Consider the following 20473-nt stretch of genomic DNA (forward strand, 5'->3'; position numbering starts at 1 on the left):
CATGAATTAAACAAAAAGCTTGAGAATCCAGCATTTGACAGGCAAGCCTAGTCCTAGCTGTCTTTGTGACTGTAATGCTTTTTAAAAAGTCATTACTTTTCTGCTACCTGGTTTTGATGTGAAAACTAGTCTGAAAATACTTAAGGTGAGTGCCATGTCTTCAACATGAGGGGCTGCTGCGGATTTTCAGACTGATGCAGTTTTTCTCCTGGCATTGCAAATCAATACGACTGTGTAGTTTTCTTGTAAAGCAAGTTTGATGGGAAATACTGACTGTGTAAATCATCTTTAAATTGACCAGGGAGCATAAGTGTCACATTTCTAAAACTGCTTTTTTGAGAGAGTGTTGAGAAGGAAAGAGATTTCAGGTTTGATAAAGCAAGAATAAGAGAAAGTAGCTCGAGAATCAGTGGTAATTCCATACATTATAATGAGCTACTTCAAGATTCTCTGTAAAAGGAGAGCAAAAGTCAGGAACTGAAAAGCTCTTCATGTCAGCTGTGGCATTGCTTCATTTAAAGTTATGCTAGTCAATTTGCTGTTAGCAAAATAACAAGACACTTGAGTATTGTGTAATGTTTATAAATATGTTACAAGTGTTGTTTCTTTTCAGATTGGCTGGGTGATCTCCTTTTCAAAAATAATTTTTAAAAACAGGTTTGTTTGTCTAGAAGGATTAAGATGATTAATCAAGATAAAAGCAGCAAGCTTACAATTCAAGCAAAATGGCTATTTTCAGAATTTTCATATTAGTTGATTTGTGACATTGAGTTCTTCACACAGTATACAGTTAGGAACTGTATTATTTCTTTTCTGTCGTTCTTTCCTCAGCTCCATTTTTTGCTACAATGTTGCTTGCTTTCTTCAAACTGTTTCCTGTGCACAAGTGAGGAATTCCTAAATAATTCATTAATTTGAATGTTTGTACAGGGCTAGCCAAAGCTATGACTAATCAGCACCCTCTCACCAGTTGTGACCAAGGTGCCAGACTAAGCAAATAGGGCAAGCTGTTCTCAAAATTTCTAAAAATACTCAACAAAGAAACTCTTCCTAAATTTGAAATGAATTTTGGTTTCCTGAGTTTGTCATGCATCTCCAGCATGAAATTGGGCTAGCAGCTTAATTTTCCTTATGCATAGCTGTTCCCATTCTCTAAAGACAGTTGGATACCCTTAGAAAATGGTTATGAAAATATGGCTAACAGTACTGAAAGTGTATTTGATAATGCTGAAAAGATCACTCAGCAGTAAATGCTAATTTAACCTTCAGTCATATAGCATGGGACATTGTTCACTCTAAAGGGTGTGCACTTCAATGTAAAGCAGCTTGAAATAATCCAGTTGAACATTCTACAGAAGCTTGAATTTCATCTGTCACCTCTGCTGCCATGGTCCCTTTTGGGCTACTAATTTATTTTGTCTCTGTTTTTAAAAAAATCTTCTAAATGTGAAAATTTTAATCTGCTAATTTAAGTAGCATCACAACCAGAACTTTGTTTGTTGGTAATTTAATAGAGTAGAATTCAACTTGGGACAGACCAGGCAAAGCAGAAGTAGCACAGCTGTTACTGTAAATGTCTGCAAAATATAAAAATGAATGTTCTTGCTTAAATTAAATATGAGGTCTTGAAATCTTGTAATTGAAAGTTCAGCTTCTGTAATCATACTGTTTATCTGAGATGCAGCTGACACATTCTAGTATAGCCTGGGGAACTTGGAAATGAAGGAAGCAGGAAGCCAGACCAGTGTTGCAGTCAAGACTGAGTTACGGTCTGAACTTGAAACTGGAGGAGATTAGAGATTGCAGTCCCAGAGTGCGTTAAAATATATCTGGTGTTATATATGTCACTATGGTCCCAGTATATGATTATGAGAATAAAATCTGTACTTCAGAGCTGTAACTTCTGAAGTTGTTTGCCTCTTTAATGCCTCATATTTTAATGCACAGACAATTAGGCAGGATTGAAATGTTACCTTACAGCATTTTAGATTAGGACAAACACTGGAACATCAGTCACAGAGCATTACAAGTTAGATTTACTGTTACTGTTTCCAAGCCAAATCTATTGAAGGGGTAAATGCTTTGCTTTCCTTTTCTTTATTTTTTTTGTAGATATATTTCTATTTCTCCAGCAAGGTTAGATTTAACACTGGAGATTGTCCTGATAAAAGTTATCACCTAGTGTTCATATATTGAAGAACTTGCAGACTTTAATTAGATATAGTCAATGCAATGGATGACAGATTTCTTCTACTGAAGACAGATGTTTGGTGTACCCTGTATTTTAAGTGATACAGGAAATCCTTGTTCTCTGTTTTTCATCTGAATTTCTACTTGCTGGTTTGATTGTTGCATGCATTACATGTTCAGCTCTGTAGGAAACATACAACTCTTGTCTTTTTTTTTCCCTAAACAGGAGGTTTGTTTTTATTACTTAGGCAGAACAGGAGAAATTGTAAAGCAAGATGGCAGGGTTGTGAGATTAATTTTTTTTCCATGCATAGTTGAGTTGGTCACTGTACTTAGTAGAAGTGGGTATTTCAAGAGAGCCATTTAGGCACTGTATATTGTAGTCATTCTTTTGCTAGTGTTGGCACTCTGAATGTTTTTTTGTTTTTCCAGAGCTATCTGCCTCAGTCCTCTCAAACTTCTACCAGAATTAAATTCTCGCAGTTAGACATTGTTGGTACCACTCCTTTGTCTCTTAGAAAACTACATTACTGCTTGTTCCCACAGATCTATACAGCACAATTTACCAAAGATGAAATTACATCAGTCATGCTTCTGCAACTATATCTCTTTTTCTCCTATTTAATTTAAAATTTATCTTTCAGGTTTGATAATGTGTTGCACAGCAAGGTGGTGCCACTTCACTTTTTTTTCCCCTTTTTCTTTTTTTCCTCCCTCCCTCACTGAAGAAAGTAGAAGTAATTTCTGTTTTGGAAAAAAATTCTGTAATGGTCCCCAGTCATATGGAAGATGAGCATTTCTGCTGTCTTTGTTTTGTGTGTCAGAAAGAGGATCAAAGGCATGGTTTTTGTTGTTTGTTTGAGATGGAAAGGATGGATTTAGTTACCAAGTTGCTTCTGTTAAATAATCAAATTTTCCATAGCAGTAAAATTACTTATTCTAAAATTGATATACATAAAAAGAGACTCTTCAGAAGTGTCTTTACAGAAATAAGGAAGCTTTTTTTCTGCTGAAGGTGATTAGAATAGAAATCAATGCAGGGAAGGAAGGTTTTGGAAAATGCAGCCTAATAGAACACCTCCCTCTGGTGGTAGATGTTACAGTTCAGTCTGCTCTGTCACACCGTGACTGGAACTTCCATGGCAGGAATGCCACTGCTACTGAAGGGCTAGGAAAACTTTTTAAAAAGATAATTGAACTGCATATATAGTTTCCTCCCCCCTGGGTATGATGGGGGAAGTTTAGGCTGCTTGACCCCCTTCATTCTGAATTTATCAGGTAATCCATGCTTTCTTCTCCCATCTTGCTGCTGGGATTTGTTATATTTTTCCATTTTTGCTGGGCTGTAGGAATAGGCTCTATGGATGTTGGTGCTTTAAGCAGGTAATCAGAACAGTATGCATGAAGCAGCTCATAGCTTCTAGTAATCATTTGGCTTGTTCTGAAAATCTAATTAATCTCTTAGTTTATTCATATTTAGCTGCTTTGTCTGAATTTCATGTGCCAGTCCTCAATTAGTTTCCAAAGTAATATCTATAATTACTTGTACTTGAGCCACCTTAACTGGAGGAGAAGGGTTGCTATTAGCAGTTTATCTTGTAGGGTATTAATGCCAAGAAACAGATTATTTCAAAGATATTTTTTATCAGCTGAACAGGGATGGGTTCAATCTATCAATCAGGCATGTGAGCTCCCAAAGAGGCTGTAGAATTGTTATTTCGAGCTCTGTTTAGGCATAACAAGAATGCTTTAAATGCTTCTTGAAGGCATATTTTAGTTCCTTGCTTTTCATGCCCATTACCCTTCAGAAAGTGTAGAAAACTAGCAGAATGTGTGAGAATAACATTTTTGATCTTCGTTTTCCTTTCTGTTTAGTAAGCATTTTATGATGATTTTTCCTGTTGTTCTTTCACAGCATAGTGAAAACTGCTCTTATCCCCCCCATCCAGGCTGAACGCTCAAAACACTTTTAGCTTTGTTTTCTATGTCATTAATAGAAGAACCTGTGAACCTTGTAAATCTTCTCCAAGGCTCCAGTTGAAAAGCAAAAAATCTGGGACATTTTCATGAGTAGGAGTCCTAATTCCATGACCGTGACACTGTTAAACTCAGAGAAACAAAACTTCAGACACAGAGGACTGGCTACAGAAGCCTGTTTTCATGTGCAGGATCCCAACATTACCAGCATTTAATTAATACATCGTTCAAGGTCAGCACATCACTGCTCTGATCTGCTGGTTGATGCTTTGCTACTGTAGACGCCCGTTTAAGGGATTCCACACCTATTGTGCCAGCTAACAACCGTTTGCAAGCCAGAGCTCTGGAAACACTGGTGAAAGGTTACTTTTCCATATCTGCATTACCTTGGAAGTGATAGCACAGGAAGTCAGATCACATCAAATGATAAATCATGGATATGAGAAGCAAAAGGATTGTTTTCTTCTTACACCTCTTTTGTTGCGCTTCGTCTTAATATGGAGATACAGACAAAGACAAGAGTGGGTGTTTTAGGAAATTTCAGCAATAATCCTCCAGCACTGACAAGTAGAAGTATCTCTTCATCATCATAAGAGATGCTTTAAATTCTCATGTCTTTGTTACATAAAAATAAGGTGAGTTGAAGAGCAGTGTATTTATCTGTGTTTTCCACTGAGGGGACAGGAATGCAACATTCTGAGGAGAGCGGGTTTTCCATTCCTATTCTACATTTCTCTGCTTTCTTTGCATTAAAAGAAGCATCAATATCAAAACAGTCAGCATTTTTAAGGAAAAAAAACATTTAAAAATCCATGAACTTCAGATATTAACTCATTAGATTACTTTTTTTGTAGCCATTTTGTACCAGTTTCAAATGTTGAGATATATTCCACCTTTTTTATTTGGGACCAATTGGCTAATAATGAAAATGATTGTTATCTTTGACTTATATTCAACACTTCTAATGCCTTCTTCTAAAAGACAATTTTAATAAGAAATAAAGAAACTTTTATTAATTCAAAACTTCATCATGTTTTGTTACTCACAGAGAGGCCCAAGCAATGTTTATTTTATGTAGGCATTCGATGTCTGTGTCTGATATTTTTGTTCCTAAAGGACTGGAAAAGAAATATTTATATTTAAACTTTACTGAGAATAAGCATGGTGTGCTTAAGTATGAGCTTGGTTTCTGAGCCATGGTGTTCCATAGTCAAAATTTAATGTAACATGGTGGTTTGTGGCAACCACAACTAGGGAGAGTTCTCAGCATTTGACCTTTGGGATTTATAAACCTAAATCAGGTTTTCTTTTCTTTGTCCTTGAGCTCTTGCTTTTTGTTGTTGTTTGTTTGTTTGTTTGTTTGTTTTTGGGGTTTTTTTTGGTTGTTGTTGTTGTTGCTGGCAGGTTGAACACTGCTCTCCAGCATTTCTATATGATTATAGAATGTGGTCGAGGAGATGATAAGTGGGAGACTACAGCTACTCCCTTTAAGCTTCTGGACTCCTTGTGTAAGTAATGAGCTTTGGAGCTTGAGGCTAAGGCAGAAAGGTATCAGATGAGATTTCAGTGAGTCTTCTCACTTGTATGATTAAAACATTACTTCAGTTGTCTTCATATTATTTTAGATTATTGAAGTTACAGATTGCTCATATAAACTCTAACCATTGCAAAGTTGTTGCCCCAACAACTGAGGACTGTCAAACTGGGAGTTTCCTCTCTATGCTTTCCTGTAGCTACTTTGTATGAAAGGCAGATATATATTAAAAGAAGCAGCATCAGGTTGCAGTAAGATTGAGAAGAGTGGGAAGATTACCCCTTATATTTCATCATTCATTGCTTTGGTGGTAAAACCTAAATAGTGAGAAGATACTAAATCTTCCTTTCAGACAGACATTTCAAAGTGTTTGGTTGGCTCTGGGAGAGTGAGGCCTGGAAATGGGAGTGCCTGCTCTCCCTTTCTTCCAGAACAGCCTCTGGGCTGTTCAAAGGAAAAGAACCTGATAAATAAGTGATTTTGGGAGATGTTTTGAGAGTTTCAGTATAGGTAATTATTAAGATGCCCTAACTGAAGATAAGGGCAAGGGAGCTGATGAGTGGCTTACTACTAAGCAAGGTTTAATCTGCTGCAGAGGCCTTTGGTCCCTTGTGAAAATCCTGCCAATTTATGACATAGTCAAACATTTGGGAATGCTTGAACCATAAATGTGACTATTATTGACATAAAATGAGGCAAATGTATACATTAATTGGAATTAGATAAATTAGACTGGAGGAATTAATTAAAAAATAATCAACATATGTCTTGAAATTGGAAGGTTCTCTCTAGATATTGGAAAGGGCATGGTAAGGTGACTTGCAAGATAGCTCCAGTATAAGAAAAGCTAATTGAAACATTTCTTTTATTAAAATAATAGTTCCTATGTGTCCAGAATAAATAGGAGTTGTAATTAAATTCAGTTAACAATCCCATTTTCAAGATCTCTCATTTATTATAAATGCACCTTGAGAAGTTCACTTCATTAGTTTGTTTCATAGGACTCGCTGCTGTTGCAAAGTGCTTGGTTTATGGGTTCATGGGTCAGTTTCCTCCATCAGAACAAATGTTTCTCCCCCATTAGAAGCATACGTTTTGATGTCTCATCACTCTGAATTTAGTTCAAACGTGTACATTTACTAATCTGTTTAGTTTCATGAAGGGATAGTAATACTGAAAGCATTCTAGTGATAAACATACCAAAATTTAGGGGAATAGTAGAGGCACTGGTTTTATGGGTTGTGTGCTGCTTTTAGTCAGTTTCATGCTTGCGTTTTTAAGCGTCTTCTAGAATTGTCTTGTCTGTTGTAAAAGGCCCACGTCACATGTTTTCCAAGTTGTCTTTGAGGGCAAATTCTACAGTTCACAGCTACTTAGATGTTTTCCCCAGGTACTTTTTAGAAATGTTCCCATGTTTAATTCTGTTATATCTCTGCTGTATTACCCTCAGATCATGTTAAATGTTTGTTCTTCTCAGTTGCCAGATTGGTCTTCAAATGGCTGCAGGATTTTACTTTTCCTGGTTGTTAAGTAGTGGAATTCCTTGTCTTGTTTCTTGGAGTCGGTAAAATTGTTGAGATTCCCATCTTTAGCAGAGGAGCATGTAAGAGTCCTCAGCAAGCTGCCCACTCAGTTGGTGTCTTACTAGTCCACTCTGGTATATGTCCTTCCTAATGAATACCCACTCCACATGTCATTGAAAAATAAAATATTTCTTGCATTCATGATGGAGTGGTTTCTTTGTCTTCCTCAGTTACTTAAATTTCATGCTTTACCCTTGCATTTGTCTATTACCAATATCCTTTGATAGCAATTCAAGAATCCATAGAATGTCAATTAGATGGGTATTAAATTGTCTTCATGTCCTAGTTTTACCAGGTACGCGTGCTGTATAAGCCAGCCCCTCATTGGTTTTAGGTTTTGGAATGTAACAGTACCTTCAAGTAGAGCTTTCTCGCTGTATGTGCTCTGTAATAATTTGAAGTATGCATGCTAACTGTGGACCTTGGGGATTCTCTAACAGGAAATTTAAAGTGGATTGTTAAAATAGGAGTTTACTCTTCATGGCTTCAGCACTTTGGATCCTGTAAAAGTCAATAATATTTATTCTTTTTTATGTTGGTGAGTTTTCTGGAATAATGAAATTTTAGTTGGAATAATGTAAGCCTGCTACTTTACGTAAGAATGGGGAATGTGACACCAGGGTACAGAAGTTTTCAGTGATCTTGTTCCTGGTCTGTACTGAAAGAGCTACAGTAAGCAAATTGTCATTATCAGGCAGAGCAAGGAGTATTTGTTCTGTGGGGAAGCTGCTCTCAGGGGATACCTTGTAGATGATAATGAAATTCCTATTGCATCAATTTAGGATTTCACAGCTGCTTTGAAAATGATGGGATCATATGCTGTAAAAATGGCAATTTTTTCATGTCTGTCATGCAGTGTGTTATAAGCCTGGTTAATACAGTTGTTGTAGATTTTTTTGTACAAAACTGCATTTTCCTTCCTTAAACACATGTCTGCATATATAATAATTGATCTGCATCTTAAGTTGAAGGTCATCTCTAACAATGTTATGCTTGTTGTCTTGATAGTCTTTGCTTATTAGCTATTCATGAATTTTCTTGCTAAATAATAGGCAAAATCTGGTAGTCAAATCCAGAGGTTCCTGTATAACTTTGGGGAAGAATCATTTTATTGAGCCAAGGGAAATAAGATTTATTATGGAATGTCATCTTTAAGGAAGGAGTGTCCTTTTGGAGAGAAAACCATCTCAAAACACATCATCATCAGACTTCCTCCCACCCATCAAAAACCCAGCCAACCAAAACAAAAAAAAAACTCGACAACAAAACCCCCGCCAAGCTAAATCCCCAAAATATTGATAAATTGCATAAAATTTACAAATAAGACAGTGTTACATACCTTGATCCTTATTCCTGAGTGATAAATGTGTAATTGCAGCTGTGTTGTCTCAGTGTTTGCCACCCTTGCAGATGCGTCTTTTTTATTTTGCCTTTGTAATACTTCTCTTCTTATTTGAAAAGACAATGATACGCTTATGAAAAACTCAATATATGCAATATGCAAAGCTCAGTGTTATTTAAAACTTAGTAATAATGTGTTGCAATTTTAAAAAGGATAATCATAAAGGATAACTTAGCATAAAGTACTCATTTCAGTTTTTCTTCATGAAGAAGAAAAGCTGAAAAAAGAGAAAATGTTGTATTTATTAATAAAACCCCTAAGAGCTGAATGGCTTTCCTGCATTCTCCATGCTCATAACTCTAAATAAAGTTGTTTTACAGAAAATCACCTATTATTTTTACTGTTTAATTCTTTCAGTACTTTGTACTGTGAAAACGATGAGATCTGCTGATAGCTCATATAAGAATATACTGCAATTGTAATTTTGTACTTTGCAGTCTAATATATTTTGTGTATATATTTAAAAATGTAATTTACTATAATTAATACATACCTCTGATTCCTTTTTATGGCTTTGTTTGTCACCTCTTAATGCAAATGCTTCTGTGTATTCTATGGTGCATTCCCCTAATAGCCGATATCTGTGTTTATTCTCCAAGTGTGCTAATGCATTTTTATGTCTGCATGTTATTTGAAAAGAAAAATGCTAAAACATCTCTTTCCAAGTGGAGTTTTATTGCCAGACCATTATTGTACTTCATTCAATATGTACTGAAAGTGAAGGTTTTATCCATCTCATCTTAATTTATTATGCAAAAAAGTAGTTACACATGAATGACACTTGAAATGCCTTCAGTAAGCTATGAACCAGAGAAGTTAGTGAAGAGTTCTCAATAGGTAAAAAAAAATCTATGGGCCTTTCAGTACTATTACCTGGCCATATGTGAACAGTTTCTCTGTTCTGAGTTCTGTTAACAGACACATGAAGAAAAAAAAAAAAAAAAAAAAAAAACTTAAACATTTCACAGTAGCAGTTTCAACGTCATAACATTTATTACTTCCCATAGAGTACTCACAGAAAGCAGTTTCTTTTAATTGTGGAAATACTTTCTGAGTACTACTGTAAGTGTGTTGTGTACATTGGGATGCTAAAGGACTGGAGACATTTGATGTTATACCAACACATTAATTTATGCTCTGTAAAAGAACAAGTTGCTCTGGGAATAAAAAACATGTAGATTGTGCATTTAATGCAGTGTAGGAAGCTAGTACTCTTCAAATAACCTTTTTGCTAGTTCATATTGCTATATTATGGGAACTGTAGAATTGAAGAGTAAGGAAGTGTAATGTTTCCTATCAGTTAAAATAATTTCTTTAAAGACTCTGATTTTCTCCCCTTAGCAAGCTGTTTACTCTGACATCTCTTCCTAAACATATTTGAATGAACTTTTTAATGAAACATCTGTTACAGGTCTGAGAATAGGAATTGTTTGTAACTTCGACTCTCAAAATAAACCAAAAGGAGATTTTTGGAGATGGCATGGTTTCCTATGCCATAGCAGGAGTGCAGATGAAGAAACAGTCTGGCTTAGTATTAAGTCATTTCATGTAATACTTTGACATGCCTGTCTTTTTCAGAAGAAAGCTTTGTGATATGTTGGTAATGTTCATACTTACCATTACCTTAAATTTTAACTGATTATAATCACAGAAGTTACCAGAAGCTGTGAAGGGTCATTTCCTGCTTAGTCACAGAGCCTTTAGTTAAGCAAAAGTTGAGAACTCAAGATTTTCTTAGGTACTTCGTTGGATATTGATGGCTAAAGAAGGCTAGGTACTGGAATTGGGACGGTCTGATTTCTTCTGTCACAGAATCAAGTATTTTCGGTGGTGAAAGGGTTGGATGTCCTAAATATTTGTTCTTGAGGCAATGGATGAAATCAACATGCTCGGAAGATGGGCTCTTGCACGTTGCTCACAGTAACTGGACAAATGAGCTTGAAAGTTTTAGGGCTGTGCAGAAGGTGTGACTTTGTGTGGCAACTCCAGTTTATGGGCTAGAATCAGAAGCTGTAAAGGCAATGACTTTCATTATTAATGTTATCTTACTGATAAAAATGGGCAAAAGATTGTCCTGCAAAAGAAGGTCTTACCTGAAGTCTGGAAATAAATGCAGCTTCTTGCCTTCCTTTAGTCTAAGCCATTAGAATTCATTGTATATATAGAATATGAAGTGTTTGAATCACGTCTGTCCATTCACATAGTTGTTGTTTTGTTTACAAAGAAATACTGAGCAACAAAACAAAAATAATACTCTTACTATTAATTTCCAGTGCATGAGAACTCTGAGATACTCTGTTCTTGCTCAACTATTTGAGATACTGGGTGTGTAACTCTTGGACTCAACAAAGCAAAAGGATTTTGGAGCTTGAAGCAGCTGACAGCTGCTTATTTTTAGCAGCTTCTTTATCAAGCAGTAATAGTTTATTGAATGCCTTCCATCCATTTTATTGATAGATTTTTCCATCTACTATTTCCCCATATTTGCAGGAAAGAGCAAATTTTCATGTCTTACTTTGATGCTGACTCCACCATATTGTTAACAACAGGATACTTTGCAGTTTAACAAAAAAAAACCCCACCACAGCCACCCCAAAAAGCCCCAAAAACCAAACCCATCAAACCTGAAGGCCATGGAGAAAGATCTGAGACAATGTTGAGAGGAAAAAGAAAACATCTTTTCTAACAGATGGAGAAGGCTTGTGTTAAAAATTGCAAAGAAGCATTTCATTAACTAGGAATGGGTAGTGCAGGTTTCATGGACTTTCGGTCACCCTTGTGCATTTTGGCACAGATTTTGCTAGTAGAGTGAAAGTCTCAGGAAAAAAAAAATTAAAAATTAAATTGAAGTGTTTCTCATGCCTTTCCAATTAAATAGGAACTTCTGCAGATGGTGATTAATGTCTTGCTAACTCTTCTTCTGGTTTTTTCTTGTTGAGATTATTAGGCAACGTCATTGTTCTGTCAACAGAATTGCATTCTGATTTTAATCAGAATAAAGCTTACCTTTCAAAACTTGCCAGGGTCTTGCCTGTATCATGTGTGTAATTTTGTTTTATTTGTTAAGCATTTAAGGCTTAACTGGATTTATTCAGGCTCAGCTATCCTGGAAGTACTGCCAACTTTTATGGTGCTTGCAGGAAGAGCAAGGTGATCTGCAAGTTATTTGTGTTAATGAGAGTCCTGGTTTACAGAAGCCAAATGCCCCCCAATACATGGACGAAATCCAAAGGCAAGCTTCATTTACAGTTGTTGTGTTTGGGCTGCTTGGGATCATCAGTCTTAAGGCTTTTCTCAAGTACTCTTGTCTGTAATAAAGAAGGGGTTGTGTCATGGTTTGACACTGGCGCAATGCCAGCGCCCCCATGAAAATGCACTTTCCCAACTAATTGCTGTGAGATGTGATCAGGAACAGAGCAGAGCAGGCCCAAGCTTGATAACAAAGGAAAAGAACTTTATTAAACTACTACTATTATAAAACACAAACACTAAATCCCGGATGAGGACCTTCCAAAACACTCCTCCTCCTCCCACCCAATTTCCAAACAAACCCACAGTGAGACACCACCCAGGATCCTGATCAAGTTGCCACCCTTCAGATAATCAATACTCAGGCCTTCAAAGGAGACAGGAGTCTCTCCTGTGCCACAGACCCCCAGGAAACACAGCTGCGACCTCTGGTGTTTCCATGTCACACATGGCAACCGCCCGGAGAAAATCTGCCATGGTGACACTCTCCTTTCCGTGTCACAGTGCTCTCACCACCGTGCATGGACAGACTGCTCATAGGGTTTCCTTTTTGGGACAACAGTCCCCCCCATTTCCCCCTGGGGCCGAGGGTCCAAGAACAGAGATCTTCCTCTTCTCTTCTTCTTCTCTGAAGACAGAGGGCCTCTCCACACCCACTTCAGCTTTCCTGTGTTCTCTCCACTCTTCTGTTTGTAGTCACTGAAACAGGTCTCTTGGCCCACCACCGCATCCCCCTAAATGCAGTCTCTGTTGCAGGAGAATTTGGTTCAGTCTATGGCTAACAAGAAAAGTCCAGCCACAAGCCACTCCATCATCTCCTCCCACTCAAAAATTCCCTCTTCCAACATCTCAGATCCCAGACAGTCTCTCTTGTACTTTAAATCAAGGAGGAGTAATATTTTACAAAGCCTTCATTTCCCAGGAAAGGGTTAAAAGTTCAGACTCCCCGGACAGCTGAAATCTCTGCCCAGCAGCCGATTCCCAAGGCCAAGGCTGGGCACCTCCCCCCCTTCTCCTTCTCCTCCACCGGCAAAGTTACAGGTGCGGTCTGGACTCTCTGTCTCTTCCCTCTGGGCTGGGATGACAAAGGCATCTCCGCTTCTCTCCACCCTTCCTTCCACAGGAGCTGGCTCGGTTCCAGTCCTTCTACCCTTCGGCTCACCTCGACCAGGCCTCATGGCTTCCTCTCCCCCACCCAGCCCCATGGCTGGGCAGGGGAGATCTGCACAGCACCCTGACCGGAACCAAAGAGAGCGGGCTCTTGGGAGTTCCTGCTTTTAACCCCCTGTGTTCTCAGAGGCATGTCCATACCTTCAGTGGTCACTCCAGGTGCCAATATCCAAACCTGACCACTGATTGGTTTGACCCAACTTCCTGAAAAAAATTCACTTCCATGTCAAACCATGACAGGGTGGGAGGTGTTCTTGGGTTCCACTCAGCTGAACAGGCTAAAGCTTTTTTGAAAGTTAATTGATTTGCAGTCTGAGTAAAAGTTATTCTGAACAGTGGGTCATGGGTTAACGGAGACAAAGAGTGTCTCACTGCCATGGTGGATTTTGCTGTTGCTGCAGCTCTGAACTGTTAAGCTGGTGCAGAAAAGTGTCTGAAGCCTTCTTGGTCGCACGAACACACAGATAAAATCCAGAAGCCCAGTTTGGGTTAGACTTTGTTGATACCTAGTGAGGCCTGAGTAGAACATCTTCCTGAATCCTGTAACTCATCCCTGACAAAAAGCTTCCCACTGGTTTTCCAGAGCTGTATTGTGGAGGTGGATGATTTCCTGTCTGCCACCTTCTCCTTCCTCCTCCTCATCCTCCCCATCTTCCTCCCTGGCTTTGAGCTTGCTCCTCTCCTATCTGGACTTCTGGCAGACTCTTCTACAGCAGAGGTTAAAGCTTATTTTTTGGCAAATCACTTAAATCCTAAATCAGCATTTAGGGACTGTTTTACTGTAGTGCTTCCCAATCCCAGTGAGTCATGTTGGCAACCTGTGTTTCTAACACATCATCATCTGCAAATATTTATGACTGCTCTGTTTTCTTCTGTCATGACATAATAATAAGCTACCAAATATTGATTTATCTATGTATTTATGTATTGAATAAATTCTACATTTGTACATAATTTAGAAAAAAAGTACTTAGATACCAAGTGGTGGTGCACTTCATCTTCAGCTGTCTCTTTACAAGGAAGAGGTGAAAGAACTAGATGCTAAGCAAACCAAAATTCACTTGGTTGGCAGGTGTGCTTCCCAGAGGCAGTGTGCCAGACTGAAATCCAGTAGTGTAGCTGGTAGACTAATGCTATAAACAATCATATATCAGGACTGCAGATTTGGAAAGAAGCTTTCAGTGGGGAATTTGCACTTGAAAATATTTCCCCTCAAACCCAAATCTGGTTTGGAGGCAAGGTAAGCCAGAGGTTGACATTTGACATGTCACCCAAATGCATGGGATTTGGACTATCGGGGCAGTTTGGAGACAAGTGTGACTTAGCATTTGCTGATAAAAAAAGAAAACTTTGAAGCCAAATCATTTGTACACATCTTCAATGTATTTTAGTGATCTACCTTCCATACCTAACTCTCTGCTCTTAGATCAGTTAGCAACTTATAGTGCCAGTGTTGGAAAGTGAAGGAAGGAGGAAACACCCCAACCTTCTCCCCACCAGCTCCCACACATTCCCTCCCAAATACCCATCAAACCAATGATGCAGAAGCAATCCTTCACCAGCTCTCTATGCTACCCTGGCACTGTAGCTGTGTACACTGGCTTTGCCAAAACTGTGGCTGATGGAATTTTGTATAATAGCAGTGAAAAGTGTAACATTCTCATAGTGCTGTATTACATACCTTGGTTCTTCTCTCACTGGATGTCTGCTCCCTTTCTGTTTCTGTACATGCTTTGTTTAAACCCTTTTAAAAATGATACCATGTGCTGTGGTAAGCTTTGAATGCTCTTGTATGGCTGGGGAAACAAGACCTTTGTGTAATTCTGAAAATGTCTTTTCTCCAACAAATAACTTTTAAATTGTTTTAAATCTGAAGTAAAAATTCAAAGGCCATTGTTTGAGTTTATCAAAGTGATGATACCTCTGGCAGTGTTTTGAGCTTATTTTTGTTACATGGGGGTTTTTGCATAAAATTTGATGATTAGACTGAGCAAGTGGGATGACATATGAAATCTTGGTTTTGATAGATTTCCAGAAGAAACAGCCAGACGATGACTCTACTCCCAGCACAAGCAACAGCCAGTCAGATTTGCTCTCTGGGGAAATGAACAGTGACAACAGCAATACCTCTCTAACCACGCAGGCCGCTAACTCCAACCAGCAACTTTTGACAGAACTGAATGTAACTTCACTGAGCAAAGAGGAATGTAAGTGCACGAGTCCTAAGTGAAAGCAAAGGACGCATAATGAACATTTGCTTTGTTCTCAGGTTTATGTTTCACTGGCTTCCTCTAGAAGTTAATGGCCTGGATTTTGGGGTGAAGGGGAAAGTTAGAAGCTATTCACAAAATAGACATTGATGGCTTTAACTTAACTTTACATTTGATATATTATATTTCATGTATATGTAAGCCATTGGATGTGTGAGAAAGAATTTAATTGTGAAACTCCTCACATTAGTGGTAAATTTGTATGTATATTGTAGCATCAATACCAGTATCTTGTGAAATTTGACTTTTAAACATGTTGGGTTTTAATTACTGTAGTTGCACATAAAACTGACTGTAATGCGTGTTGTCTAGACTGCTACTTGCATATAACTTGCTTCGTGTGGTAATTTATCTATTCTTTCAATACCTATCTTTTGTCTTTATTGAACTGTCAGGCAAAAATTCTCCCTGAAGGTAAGTTAGAATGCTTAGCAAACACAGTGAGATAAAATTGACTTTTAAAATACTCTTAACCTCTGTATAAGGTTCATCTTGCATCTAATATATTGAGTTGTAAAATCTGCATTCTACATCCTAAGCTCCAGTGTGTAATTTGGAGCTTCATTTTTCTCTAGTTTTAGATTTATTTTAGAAGGTTTATTTAATTTTAATAATGTAATTATGGAGAGATAATAATTAATTCTGGAGAGAAACCCTCTTGAGTTGAGATTACTTTAGGTTGTAGCTAATGATTACATCTACACATTGCAAGAAAATGCTTGTTTTTCTGTAGGAAATTTACAAGAGCTACTCTGGTTCTTGAACGTTTAGGCAACTGCTGGAAATAACAATGTTGACAAAGCACTAGGACTAAAACATCTTGCTTTCAGTTGTGTTAACTCTTTGCTTAGGATGGATTTGCTGAGTTGTCCAAGTATTTATTCTGTTTGCAGGTATGAAGTGTTTTTAATTATGCAGGTTGGCTGTGGACAAAGCATAAAATGTCATTTTGGGATTGTGTTGCTTTATTAGACTAACTAAAGTAAAACTTTTAAACTGTAAAGTTGTTATCTATCCATATTTGAGAATATTGTCAGAAATACAAGTGCTCAAATGTGAGTGTTCTGTGACAAGTTCTTGTCGTAAGACTAAACTTGCCGTGTAACTCTTGTCTCTGCTTTGTGTACACAGTTGCTGCTGACCACCCTTCCATGTCGTCCTTCTGTTCAGTGCTTCTTCAGGGGAAACTGTAGCCTGCTGTAAAAACAAGGCCTTAAAACAAGCTTCCTGGGGAATTCAGGAAAACACATGCTTCAGCAACACATTTGGGCATTCACAGTGCAGGGAACTTACTCACTCGATTGCTAGCCAGTGTCGCAGGGTGCTTCTTTAGTGCTTACTGGGTCAGCTTTTCTTAAAATTTGTTCAGGTAGAAATGAAATTGTGTTACAACAAAGTGTTTCTGTGTGACTGAGAAAGATTTGGTAAGTGGGAAGGTGATTACAGGAATGGGAAAGAAATTAGTGTCCTTCATCCTGAATTGCTGCGAGCTTGTGAGCATACACTGAACTTGATGGATATTAGGCAGCACAGCCTGCAGAGTATTTGAAAATATTGCCTATTAAAAAAACTCTATTTATGACTTCCTGCTGGGATGTTTTTAAGTGAAATACAGTGGAGAGGTTTATTTACAGCTCTGCCTATTTTCACATCCCCACTACTTCTTTAATGAAGCTTGATATCATTTATCTGAAATTATTACGTACAGATGGAGATTTTCTGATGGATAATGACCTCATTGTGCAAGGTTCTTCCCTTTAATGAAAAATGCCCAGACTTAAATGTCTTTTAGATTTTTAGTTTGAGGTTATCTTTTTCTGTGCAATATTTATTTATTTTGCAGCATATTCTGTAAAGTATGCACTGCTGTTAGTACAGCTGTGTTCTTCAAAGACTGGTGCTTCTCACTGCCATGTGATGACGTACAGCTGTGTTCTGTTTTGAATAGAATTGAGGTAATTCACCAGAAATCAACTGTATGTAATCACTGTGGTAATCCTTATCCAAGTGTGGGAACATTGATCTAATTGGGAAGGATCCTCATATTTCATTCTACTCACCTCTCTTTCCTTTCAAGATTTTGAGGAGAGTCTTGCATCAAAGCATTTGCCGCAGTACTTGAGTCCACAGGGTAAACAGAGGGGACAAAATTGCAGCAAGTCATTTAGGCAGTTAAAGTCATTCATGCTTCAACAACTGAAGAAAACCATAGAAATCATGTGGTAAGATTCATACTCTGTATCAGAGAAAGTGAAAGGGTTTTTGTACTTGTATTTAAATACCTATTTCCTTTTTATCACAGAATGAATTATATAACAGAAAATTTCTTTGAACTGTATTTTGCAGTTCAGTTTGACAGTGTGCAAGTATTTGTGTGGTTTTTTGTTACTGTTTTGATTTTATGTGAGAGTTGCATTTACATTCCTGAGTGTTTTACACTGCAACCAGGTTGTATTGACTTTCCATCTCCCACCAGCCTCAGTTCTGAAGAGTTATCTACCACAAAGGTTGATGTGCCTTCTAATATCTCTCTCCCTTATAGGTGAAAGGTAATTCTCAATATTATATTTACAGTCAACAAAAATGTGTTAAAAATTTATACCCAGAGACAATGACACAACTTCGGTAATTTTTTCCCCCTCGTTCACATGTGTTTGATCTTTTATGATCTATTACTAATCATTGATTTTTTTTTGAAATTCTGTTGAAATTATTATTTCAGCATCAGTCACTGTATCAGCCAGTTCCTCTGTCAAAGATTTCCTTTTCATATTGGGTGGGCAAGGTTTTTGATTATTTTTAGCAGACGGGAAAAAATGAATTTGACAATTTTCTATGTCCTTACCTTCAGCGACCAACATTCTTAAAAAAAAAAAAAAAGCAGCTTATTAAGCAAGGTTCTATGTATTTTGGTAGAGAAAAGGTCACACTGCACATGGAATAATTTTGCTTAGTTTCAGGCCTTCAATGCTTTCTTTGGGGCTGTCACATCATTTTTCTGTCACTGTATAAGCAGAGCTAAAGCTGGTTCTGTGCAGGTTTGAAATTAACTGTGTTGTTATGTGACAGGAGAAATGTCATTGTGAAGAACACTGACTCTGGCAGCTTGATCAGATTTGGTATTTCAGTAGTTTTTAGCTTTGGCTAACAGGATTTTATTTTAATTGTGTATTTAACTTTTCTTGGCCTTCTTGAATAGCAAAAACCACAATTGAGAAAGGGCAAAAGGAAGAGTTGCTGTTTCTTAAACTGTTAAATGCTCTTCATTGCTGTGTTGAAGAATTTATAAGAAGATAAATAAAGATATGAGCCACTGCTGTGAATGTCAGAAAATACACTGGAGATTTCAGCCCAGAAAGGTGGTGATCACTGACCACACCTTACCTCTCTGTGTGCTGAATTTTAGATGCCCAGATACAAAGGTATTTCATTACTGGATGTCTCTAAATTTTGGCTAGGTTCTGTATACCCTTCAGAATTTAAGCCATTGCACATCACAACTAAAACACTTTTGTCTCGAACATTTAAATTTGCAAGATAAGGTTAGAAAATTGCTTTATAACATCATTTATTTTATTAAGCATTTGTGTGCAGTGGAAGCACTGAAATACCCCCAATTATGGAGTAGCTTTAGTGAAGTTAATGTACATTAAGTGTACTCGTCCTGAGACAAAGATGCAGTTGGCTTCTGTAAGAGATATCTGGCAGAAAGTTGAGAGATTGTTTTTCCTACTGCACCTATTGGATGTTTGTACTCTGAATTTTATTGCTTGTTGAAGCATGACTGTGTAAAAAGCCACATAGGCTATAGCACTCAAAAAGTAATGGCATTTATTCTCTTTGGAATAAAGTAAAAATATATGTCATTTTTTTCAACATAACTTTGTGAAAAATGGATAAATAAGTACATTCTTTCTTTGCTTCTTTTTTGCTGAACAGCCTTTTCTCTGACACTATGCAAAAGATTTCTACCAATTTTTAACAACTTTATGGTTTTTGTATTTTGCCTGGGTTTGTGAGTAGAGTTCTAGATGACAGCTTTTCTAGGTATGCTCTGAAAGTACTTCATATTTTGAGTTATTATGATGACATCCTTTACTTCAATTTGTGCTTTTTAAGGAGAGCGGTTATTTAAATCACAGTTGTTCTTGGATGTTATTCATTGTATACTTTTTTAAATGACCTGACTTTGAGAATTTTGCTGCTTAACGCAGTAGGGGTCAGTTTTGTACTTCCTTTCCTCATTTATTTTGGGGTTTTCTTCTTTTTTTTTTTTTTTGTTTGTTTTGGGGTTTTTTGTTGTTTTTTTTTTTCTGGGGGATGGGGGCTGGTTTTTTGCTTTGTTTTGGGTTTGGTTTGTTTTTTTCCTAATTGAGTCAATGGGGAGCTTTGTTCTCTGGATCATTTCTGACTGAAGGTTACATGCATATCTACTTCTGTAACTAGTAAATTTATAAACAGACCAAGCTAGCTGCCTGGTTTTGTCTTGCTTGTCAAAAAATGTTGTAGAAAGTAATTTGCTTTGTTGCTAACCTGATTTATTCTCAATAATACCAATTTCTATGTTTTTCTCTGATTCAAAAAATGCAGTAACTGGTAAAATTGTGCTAGGCTACAGTGAAGCCTACGTGACCCAGTATTAAATTAAACTTATACCCAAACATAACTGAGAAACCTGGGTGATGGTGAATAATTCTAATTTTCTTTATCAACTCACAAGATTGTCATGTGCTCTTTCTCATTGTAGTCAATTTTGTGTCTTATATAAAAGCAAGAGTGGACATATCTCTAATACAAGATATTCACCTGTCTGGTTGTTGATGTTATAGGCGTCTTTGGGTTTCTATGCCACAGAACAAGAACTAGCTATTTTCTCAGGCTTTTGCTTTTATTAAATTAGATAATAGTAAAAGTTGTTTTACATTGTCTGAGATTTTTTTTAGGTTTAGCCTTGTTTTCATTAGAACCTATTTACAAACAGTCTTTTGGTACTATTTTTAATGTTAAAATTAACTAACTCCATTTTTTAATTTAATTATCATTGAATCTGATTTTTTAAATATTTACCACAAAATACATATATTTCAACATCAATGCA

The 20473-nt window shown here is 37.1% G+C and overlaps 1 protein-coding gene across 1 annotated transcript in view; it reads left to right on the forward strand.

The window, feature by feature from the left end:
- ZFAND3 (zinc finger AN1-type containing 3) overlaps window positions 1-20473 on the forward strand; it is a 133409-nt gene that overhangs the window by 74894 nt on the left and 38042 nt on the right. The window contains exon 4 of the mRNA XM_068185480.1: window positions 15133-15312. Within this exon, the coding sequence (XP_068041581.1) occupies window positions 15133-15312 (180 nt within the window). The remainder of the gene's footprint in view (window positions 1-15132; window positions 15313-20473) is intronic.

Source organism: Anomalospiza imberbis, chromosome 3 (genome assembly GCF_031753505.1).
Source record: "Anomalospiza imberbis isolate Cuckoo-Finch-1a 21T00152 chromosome 3, ASM3175350v1, whole genome shotgun sequence".
In the NCBI taxonomy this organism is placed as follows: Eukaryota; Metazoa; Chordata; class Aves; order Passeriformes; family Viduidae; genus Anomalospiza; species Anomalospiza imberbis.